General features: G+C 38.3%; 1 protein-coding gene across 1 annotated transcript in view; it reads left to right on the forward strand.

Annotated features, from left to right (window-relative positions):
• The window catches only part of LMBRD1 (LMBR1 domain containing 1), a 73,270-nt gene extending 63,899 nt beyond the window's left edge, over nucleotides 1-9,371 (forward strand). Inside the window, exons 14-15 of the mRNA XM_084261458.1 lie at nucleotides 8,173-8,264; nucleotides 8,427-9,371. Coding sequence (XP_084117584.1) covers nucleotides 8,173-8,264; nucleotides 8,427-8,543 — 209 coding nt within the window. The 3' untranslated portion in view covers nucleotides 8,544-9,371. The remainder of the gene's footprint in view (nucleotides 1-8,172; nucleotides 8,265-8,426) is intronic.
• The last annotated feature ends 1,061 nt before the right edge of the window (nucleotides 9,372-10,432 follow it).

Genomic DNA, 10,432 nt, shown 5'->3' on the forward strand with positions numbered 1-10,432 from the left:
TGACTGCTTGCTTTCTGTAATCTTGCATCCATGCTAATCCCTGGGGTATTGCCTTAGAAGTTTATCAATAGTTGTGTCTTTAAAAAAACCTGTTTGCTTTTAGTTGCTTAAGAATGTTCCAGGGAGACACAGAAAACACCTCTTGCAGAACTTCAAATTTGAAGTCAGTGGTTTAAAGGCAAGAAATAACAATTACATGGATTGTGTCTAAATGTGTCTGGCCAGGGTTTGTAATTAACCTAAACTGTAGAGAGAGTAGCTAGTTTCAATAGAAATGCAGAGAATGCTTCCCCTCTGCAGAGTGATCTAATGGTTTATTGCTTCCCCATAGAAAAAGGACATTATCTCTCTGGAATTAACGTGGCTTTGTATTTTAGTTGTTGGTTAATGCTGTACCACTTTGCTATACATGTGGCCTTGTAGCATTAGTATTCACTTGAAGGTATTTAATAAACAATAAATTCAAGTGATCCTTGAAATTTACAAAAATGAGATTAACAGGTTTAGCTCATTGAATCTCATTAAATGGGTTTCCTCCAGTTTGCTAATGCATGCAAATCTTGGCACCCTCACAGATTCTTTGTAACCAAACTGAAATAGAAACCTTCTAGCTAGGTGCAGTTTTCTATTGTAATGTCATAGCTGTGCTGGGATGAGCTTCAAATCTAAAATTGCAGCAAGAGGCCTGACAGGCTCCTTGAAAGTATGGAGAGAAGCAGTGAGAGCTTTTGCCTATGCTTAGCCTAAGTGTGTTTGTAAGATCTAGTACTCTTTCTGCAGCTGAATCCTGCGTTTCCTGTACATACTCTGACCCTTCTTTAATTTTGACTGTTGGAATAAATGGTTGTGTGACCAAGGTGACTCAATAAGACTTTGTTCTTGTTATTTAGCATTCAGTAACTTTGACTAGTGAGACTCCTCTTTAGCACTGATGGGACTTGGGTATTCTTGAGCCATTTAATATAAACATTTGTACTGTGTAATTATCAAGAATTGTGTGAGTGCTGCAATAGTTTTTGTACTGCAGAATAACTGCAAACAGCTATTGGTTATCCAGACTTGTAACTTCTGTTAAAAAAATCAGATCTGACTGTGTTATAAGCCAGACTGATCCTCGTCAATATCACTTTCTAGCTCTCTATGCTTGTGTCAGGTTGGGTTTGATTTGCAGATATACAATATGAGATATTAGATGCAATGTATCTGCAGCTTGAGTCAGTGAAAAAAGCAGTTTGCCTTCTAAATGATAGTTTGTCCCTTACAGTTTTTTCCATGTTCCTCGTTAGTCCTTGGTTTCCAAGCTCCTGGCTCCTCCTTAGTCTGTTTAAATTTTTTCCTTTGGAGGTGACAGAAGATAGAACAAGGGGAAATGGCATGAAGCTGTGCCAGGGCAGGTTTAGGTTGGATATTAGAAAAAAATCTTTCACTGAAAGAGTAGTCAGGGCCTGGAACAGGCTGCCCAGGGAGGGGGTTGAGTCACCTTCCCTGGATGTGTTCAAAAAAAGGGTAGATGAGGTACTTAGGGATATGGTTTAGCAGAGGATGGGAATGGTTGGACTTGATCTTCAAAGGTCTCTTCCAACATTGTGATTCTGTGATTTGTTTCCAGACCTACTGAGCAGTTTCTGTTGAATAAGGTAGGTTTTTGGACTAGGCTTAATCCAGCCAAACGTTTGGTTTCTGCAGGTCTCAAGTGCTATCTCTCTGCCACTTTCCTCTACCAAGGGGCAAAAAACCCCACAAAACCAAACAACTGGGATGAAGCAGTGGGAAGCTTTTGTGCTTGCATGTTAGATCTATGTATACAAAGATTGTAAACGGCTGCAAATGGTTGTTTAACATCTGAGTGATTTGATACTAGTGCTTCAGTAGTGCGCTGTAGTACTTCAAAGGACTGTCAGTTTGAAATGTTGGAAGCTTAGTGATTCACATCTCTTTAAATGGGGAGCTATTGTAGCTACATACAAACAACTGGGAAGTGTTTTCAGATCCTTGATACACATGAATGAACCAATTCTGCTAGTATGTTTTCCAACATGCTTTTCAGTCTAAGGGATCAAAGGTGGAAACTTGTGAAGCTAACCTTGAGGCAAGTGGTGCTGAAGCTCTGTAATAAGCTGAAGAGTGACAAATTGAAGGCTTAAACTGAGGGAAAGAGTTAACTGGCATGGAACGCCACAAACTAAAAACCTGTGTAAAGCTTTGTGTAGCAGATCGATTTTTAGCTAGTGAAACCAGAGAAGCAGCAGCAGAGCAACTGGATTTGAAGTGCAAAGACAGGCTCAACAGCTGAATGAGGCTAGTGTTTATAGTGTATGTGTGTGTATATGTGCACACATATCACTGCAGAGAAGAATGTAGAATAAATGGATGTGTGCTCAAATAGAATACATGAAAAAACACTCTTGTAGAAACTGCTGAATAACAGGCAATTAAGAACATGGTCATTTCTTTTCCTTGTATAACCAACAAGAAAAATACTGCATTTGGGGGCAGCTGTTACTGCCACTCCATGAATCTGCCTCCAGAGAAACCTGATACATGAAATACAATCTTAAACTTCTGTGGAAATAGGAAGTCCTGGAGTGACCTCAACAACTTAAATGTGGATGGGTAGATACAAAGGATAAACTTGTAATTATAAAACTTTTGATATACCTCCTAATATCTGACGACTCCTGAAGCTTATTTTGTCGTCTCCACGTGAAGTTTGGTCTGTGCCCAAAGCCAGAACTAGAAACTGTTCTGTCTCTTGAAGTTTCAGTCTTCAGCAGAATGTTTCTGTTTTACTACTTGCAGCTTATTTCCACTATTTGAATTTTTTTAATTGAATGGGAAAACCAGTACATGTGTCTCAAAGTTGCATGCTATTGTAGCACTCCTTCCCTCCAGTGGTCAAAAGGAATTCTGATGACCCAAGGGGTATTAATACTAGAACTGCAAAAGCTGCCACTTCTTGAGGGGAAAGATGAGTTGGCTGTTTGGAATATGGCTGTATGGGTCTTGCACCAGTAGATGTCATTTGGTTTTGAACCTAGTTGGTGTCGTGTGGCTTTGGCCTTTAACTTCCTTGTGCTTTTTTTTTTATGGGCAAAGTTCCTAACTTTTTCTGTCAGTTTTGTTATTAAGAGTTGATTTTACCTCTTTGCATGATCTCTGTAATGAAATCTTGAGTTGCAGGATGAAATTAAGTAGGACTCCTGATCTGTGATTTAGTCACATATACCAAATGTTACACATCTGTAGTCTTTCATGAGTGTTTTGAGTTACAATGTGCTCTTCTCTAAGCTGAGATAGGCAGTGAAGAACTGCCTTTTAATTTGAAGTTTGAGAAAGCATTACATATTGCTGCAAAGAACATGCCACCATTATGAAAATAACAAGGCTTTCTTGGAGCCCATAGTTTACTTAGGTGTGCCCCTTAACTTCCTAGACAGCCATTTGCTTATTCTACCGTGCAGTAAAACATTGGCTGTCGTAGGTCTTTCACGTAACAGAAGCCAAAGGTGGTTCTTCATCTGCTGTTGCTTTTTTATCTGGTAAGTGAAGGCATGGTTTTCAAGGCTGTTCTCAAGCCTGAAATCTTTGCCTTGTACCTGCTCAGTTTATAGGAATTCTACTGTTTTCCTTGTGTTTCAAGTACAGATACACTGTAACAAAAAAAACTTGAATATTGATACTATTGTAGGTGCCAGATAACACCTGAGTAAGGTGTTTAGGAGGGGTCTGTCCAGCTGTGTTCCGTGAGTTAAAGCATCCAAAGCTGAATGTTCTTGCCCTGGTTGTTTAGTCTGTTTGTCAAAATGTATTTTGGCTTTTTTGCAGGAAAGTCATAGTTAGAAAAATATGAGCATCATTATAAACAATTTAGAGGCAGTTGACTTGTTTTATTGTTGTTTAGAACTGACTTGGCCTGTAGAGATGTTTGTTCTGTGATGTAAGATGGTGTTTGTCTTAAGACACATAACCCGAGTGAAGCATATGGGAATGGCAGTAAATAGTCAAATCTGTGTCATTCTCTCAGTAGCACAATGACAAATACTATCTGGAAATCAACAAAACCCTAGAAAGAAAAGTATGTAAGATGTCACAGCTGTTGAAGTGCTGCTGCATCTGGGGTACCAGAGATGTCAGTTAACCATCATCCTGCATAAATATTCCTATCGAAGTTAGGTCATTTAAACTGTAAGACCAGATGCAGGCCCCAAAAACAATGCCTCTAAAGAAGAAATGCATGTTTCCCTGTAATTAGACTTTTCCATGTGAAGGGTTAAAACTTTTGGAACTTGCTTCTAAACTTAAATGACACATCACCTCAAACCCTTCCTTGAAGCTCAAGTTCCAAGTTGGATTGTTAGCATCAGCTGCTTTCTGCAGCACGGCTTTTGAATGATTGGCAGCAGGACCATATGAGACACTTATATGTTCTTGGATACCTGAAACTGTGCCTTCAATGCTTTTAAGATTTGGAATATGCAGTGCTTATGTCCTAGCAGAGTAAGGCTGCAGGTTTTCCTTTGGAAGTAGTTTTGAGTGTATTTTAAGCAGGAATCGGTTCTGTTTGAGACTAGGCATGTGAACATGTCTGTGGATGACATGCTTATTCTCATTTTGGGTTTTCCATCAAAAATATAATTTCTATTATTAGAGACACCACAGATAATTCATATTACATAAAGGTTGATTTGTAATAATCTTGAAGACACAGAGGGCCTCAACAAGCAGTCTGGTCCAAACCTACAGCAGGGTCAAGGAGAGCAGGTTACTCAGGTCCATCCAGTTGTTAATGACTTCACATATACAGACCTTGACACATCTTTGGGTTTGCTGCTGATGGTGAAGCTTCTGTTATCTAATAGGAACACTTATTGCTGCAACTGTCATCTAGATCTGCACAAAAGGACAACAGAGGAACCTTGTTCTGTGTTTTGTAGGCCCTCATTAGATAGCAGAGGTAGCAGTAAGACACCTGCAAACACATTTCCTTCAAGTTGAATTAAATACATCTTTATAATATGCTGTGTGCTGTAGCTATTCCAGTGGTCCTCTGCTGGACTTGCTCCAATGTGTCAATGCTTCTTTCATTCTGTGGAGCCCAAAATTCCACTTTTGCAGATGCAGTTCCAGTCAGGGGAGAATGGAGTTACCACTGCTTCAAACCTGTTGGCTGCATTCCTGTTAGTGAAGCCTTGTATTCAGTTACATTTTTGAGTTGTATATGAACACTGGTAACTCAATGTTCTGTTTTTCTAAGGACTCATGAGGTCACTTTCTGCAAAGTTGTGTTTGGTCAGCTCTCAACCTGGACTGTTGCACAGTGTCATTCTGCTCCAGGTGCAGGACTTCTGTGTCTGTTCAACTTTGAGGATTAATTCAAAGGGTTAGAAAAATAGGCTCAGTCTGAATCTTACCATCTGGTGTGTTGAACTGCTTCTCCCCACTTCTCCCCAGTTTGATCTTTACAGAGTGTACAATTTTTAATTGTGCAGTCAATGAATGAAAAGATAAAACAAGTGGGTACCTCAGCACTGACTCCCAAAGAATGTCGATGTTCTTTAATGACATTGTTCATAACAAATTGTAACCTTACCCTGGAACAATTTCCTCCTATGTGCTGTTGTGACAGCTTACTCTGTCTTTTCTGCACTGCAGAATAGACTATGTTATTTGTAAGTAAGTACTCATAATTTGAGTTTTCAGTGCATGAAATGACTTTGTAGGCTTTAGGATTTGTTTATAAATGGATTTGTTTATCTTTGTAATTCATCTGAAAATAGCTAATTTACTTTTCAGGAGAAGCCTTTGTTTGAAAATATTAGTGCATTGAGCCTAAGGGTTTTCTCAGCCACCTGAATGCAAACTTCATTGGTGGAGTTGAAGTAAAATATAGCTGACTCTTTAGGTAGTAGTGGCTAAAAATTCTTTTTGTCTGGAGTCATGTTTTCTTGGCTCTGCTTGGTCAGCACTACATAATATCCTGTGTTCTTAGAGTTAGTAGTTATTTACTAGAAGTTTGGCAGCTTTCTGTGTATATTTTCATTCCAAATTATCAAGATATGTCAGTAATGACTCTAAAGGGTCATTGTGGATGACAAGTAGTTATCTTAATTCAGTTTATTATAAATAATTTTAAATTATACTATATGGAGGAATAGATTAAAAATGTTGGTTTGTCAGCCTATTTAGCAATATCTTAGTGCAGAAGGCATAACAGAAACTTAGCTGAACCTGTGATATGTTTCATAGGAATGTTTTTTTCAAGGTCAAACTGGTCCAAAATATTTACCATCATCTATTTAGTCCAATTACTGTAGAGTCATTTGAAAGTCTCTTAGTTGTCTTAATTCTTGTAACCAGCTGGAGAGCTGCAGATGGTGTTGACAATGCTATCTGCAATTATGAAGCATCTTCACTTTACCAGCATTTCTTGTTGGAAGCTTCACCTTTCCTATGGACCTGTTATGCTAACAAATAATGGAGAGTTCTGAGTGGTGCACTCCACTGGTTGTGTTTTTTTTTTTTTCCCCTCTATTTGTAGGGTAAATAGTAGAAACTGGTGTTTACAAGGAGAGGTGGGTGGGAAAAACTAGGTTTTCCTGTGTAACTGAGATCTAGTCTGGAAGACCAGGAAAGATTAGTTCAGCTGACTGACTTCCTCATGCTTTTGCTCTGTATGTGTTGGTGGAGAAGCATGCTTTCTCTACTTGAACTGGTTTGCACTTTATTTGCAGAATGTGCCTATTTTTGTATTGCACTCCTTGGATCTAGTAGTGAAATCCCAGTTTACCTTTTTTGACTGCTGGTACTGTGTATTAAGATTCTGGAGATCAGTCTGAATGAAGTATTACTTAACTGCATTTAATATTTTAAAATATCCTGTTCTATAACGTGTAAGTCATTGGAGAACTGTTTTTATTTAGATATAATAATTTTACAGACTGTAGAGACTTAATTAGCAGAGGATAATCTTGGCAGGGTCAAGCAGCACACCTTCCTGGAAATGACCTATCCTTGACTTCCAAATTTTTTTTGTCTCCCCAGGTAGTAGTGAGCTATATAGTGGTATTGCTAAAGCAGCCTACCTCATGTGAAAGTTGAGTCTTTAAATCAAGTACCTTAAACCAATGATTGTCAGCTTGTTAGATGGCTGCTAAAAGTTTAAGTATATAAGCAGCAGCATATCACTGTCAAGCTTTAGGAGGTCAGAAGCCTGTACTTCAACTTGGGGATATGTTCAAATCTGGGGTCAGAACTGAGGGAAGAACAGGCAAATTCTGTGTTGTAGACTTTGTCTACTGTTCAAATTGTTTAGGTGCCAATGTCTGCTCTGAAATTAGATTTACGTGGCGTTTGAAGCATAGTAGATGAGGAAAATAGGAGATCTTGTTAAACCTTGGCATGAACTCGGTGCATCCCTCTTCACACTGGAGAAATCTGTTGGCTGGCTGGCTGCCCTCCTATGTGACCTCTTGAATATTTCAGGCTCAGCATCCCACAGAAGCATCTATACTACCTGTCTGCAGTTGTAATGTAATGGAGAAGAATACCCTTAGTGTTTTTATACATGGCTGTGTTTGTGCTGTTAGAGAAGGAATAAGATTTAAGAAGTGCTGTCAGGTCTTCGGTATGAATAAGCTCTCTGCTGTCTGGCTTACAAAATACCCAGTGTGTGGTGGGGTAGGTTTTTGCTTATATGCCTCAACACTGTAGTTGACTTCGATTTTTTTATTACCAAAGTTATGTAGTCGTGGTAGAGAGACTTTTTCAGTAGTACTGAAATTTGGTAATTTAATGCAGAATCTGCTTTGTATCATCTTATTGGCTGTAGTTTATCTAAAGGTGGAAGTGAGTAACTAGGATCTGTCAGAACAAGCGCTAATTGACATAAGCTTGTTCTGTCAGAACAAGCAATCTGGAGGAGAAAATAAGGGGGGGGGTGTTACCTGTATAATGTTAAGCTTAATGTTACCTGTCCTCACGCTCACTCTCCCATAGTAAATAATACTCCTTTCATATACCTTCTTGGTAGAAGAAAGTTTGACTTAATGGAGGGTAATTATTCTTTGGAGCTGAATACTCTGGAACTGTTTAATTACTACTGTAAAAATTTGGATTAGCAGGGGTTTATTTGTTCTGTGTTTAACCAGTGAGTGCTATTTGTTTTCCTTTTAGATCAGTGTATTGTTACTCGGACATACCTTTTTCTTCATAAATTCTGGTTCTTCAGTGCTGCTTATTACTTTGGGAACTGGGCGTTCATTGCAGTAAGTACTTTGATTACAGAGATCACTGAATCAAATTGGGTAATTTACACTAGTTGTCACTGAATCACATCACCATGCTGCCATTTTGCTTACCATATGTTGTCCTTGTATTCCCACTTAATTGATTAATGGTAACTCTTACTACTTATTTTAAATTTGTAGGTCTTCTTAATCGGATTAATTGTTTCCTGCTGCAAAGGCAAGAGATCAGTTATTGAAGGAGAAGTGGATGAAGATGATTCGGACATGAGTGATGATGAACTGCCTGCTTACTACTGATAGCCTTTCACTTTCAACATGGGAAAATGTAATTTGAAGTTATGCTGAAAGTCAGTCATCTAAAATTTGTTACCCAAATAAGTGTCTTTGCACCTGTAAAAATAGAGGAAATAAAGGTACTCACTTGAAGGGGTAAAAAATTAGTATCACTTTTTGAGTGTTGCTGTTATATCAGAACAGATATTGAAGCTGGGTTTGAATAACACACAGAAAATATTATTTGGTGATTAAACGTGTAACTTTCTGATGTATAATTTGAACTGTTGTAACTATATCACAATTCATGATGCTTTTCAGTAACTTAGGTTTTCTTACATGTTTCCATGCCTAACCTGTAGGACTCTTTTATTCAAGCTTATACATAAAACTAGCTAAAACCCTGCGAAACAGCCGGTGCAGACATTGCTGTGAAGATTTGGAATGAGGCCCATACTTTCAGAAGGATGTGACTTAACTTTTATGCTAGTTTTTCTGGGTTTTCTGGGATTCCAATATAAACCTGTAGCTAATGAGATTCCCTTTAAAGTATGCCAAAAACAACTGCTAAAGTGATGAATTTCCAGTCTGAAGAGTTGTCACTTCGATACTGTTGTCCCCTCTGAGTTACTGTGGGGATCGGCAGGTAGCTGTGTGGTGGATTGTACTCTAGCAAAAGAAATCATTAGTGCAAATGACAATATTCAGCATTGTTGCAGTATTTTAGTACAGTAATTTTTAACTGATTTTTCTCCTTAATTCAAACTGTCTAGTTTGATGTTTTCTTTCAATATTTAATGTAAATGTTGTCAATTTGTTTACAAACCAGTATGTTTATATAAACATGGTTCACAAATATTTTTGTCATTCATGTTGTCTTTGCAAAGTGATGTTATTTTAGCTATATAAGGACTGAGCTATATTTAAGGCTGAAAAATACCTCCAGGTATCTGTTGCCAGACTCTGAAAGAGAATGTTTACAAGTACAGGTTTTTAAACTTCTAATGCTGCTTGAGGGAAACTGTACTCTGTGCAAGCACATGGATGTGTAACATAGCTGATCTTTTTGCAAGAGTAATTATTAAATAATTGCTGAAATCTAAGGGAATTATTAATATAATGCCTTGCTTATGTGTTTGCAAGCTTGTCGAACTGGTAGGTTTCTGTTCAATTGTTTGAAAACCAGTCTGTCTCTTCCTGTGATATTACAGAACAGGAGGCTTTCAGGAGCTTTTGAATTTTAATTAATTTTCAGTATTTCACCAAGTCTTAGGTGATTTGATGAGTTAATGCATGAGCACAGGGAACTAGTGTGTGGATTCTTACAAGGAGAAGGTTCATGATACTGGACTCTTAAATCTTCTGTGCTAGCTGTTCCAACAACATACATGTTTATGTGGCAACTTGGGAGAATTTCTGATGTAGCTTGATTCCCAAGCTGCAAGTAATGCATTCAAGTCTGCTCAACTTAGAGTAATCCATTTGCTGTCAGTGAGACACTTGAAAGGACAGAGTTGTATTCAGACACTTAGAGCAGGGACTGAAACTTGACTAGGAAGTCTGGGCTCCCTTTGACTGGAATTAGACAAAGTATTTAATGTCTGCTAGGGAAACTTGTGAGGACTTCCAGTAGCTCAAGTGGAGTGTGGAACCTGATGTTAACTGTCCTGGTTGCTGTCTGTCAGCAGCAGTACAAGGACCTGCCTTTGAACTGGTAGCTTTGTCTCTTGTATCTGATTGGAGGATTCAGTAAGTACCCATTCCTTTCATTCCAGTTAACCACATTTACAACCAGGGCACTGCTAGTTGCAGCTAGCAAGAAGCATGAGAGTTCAAAAGTTTTCAGGCATTTGCTGTCACCCTTTGTTATACAAGCAGTATTAATATCAGTGTTTATAATCAGAATTATTCTT

The sequence above is a fragment of the Gallinula chloropus genome (genome assembly GCF_964237585.1).
Source record: "Gallinula chloropus genome assembly, chromosome: 3".
Lineage (NCBI taxonomy): Eukaryota > Metazoa > Chordata > Aves > Gruiformes > Rallidae > Gallinula > Gallinula chloropus.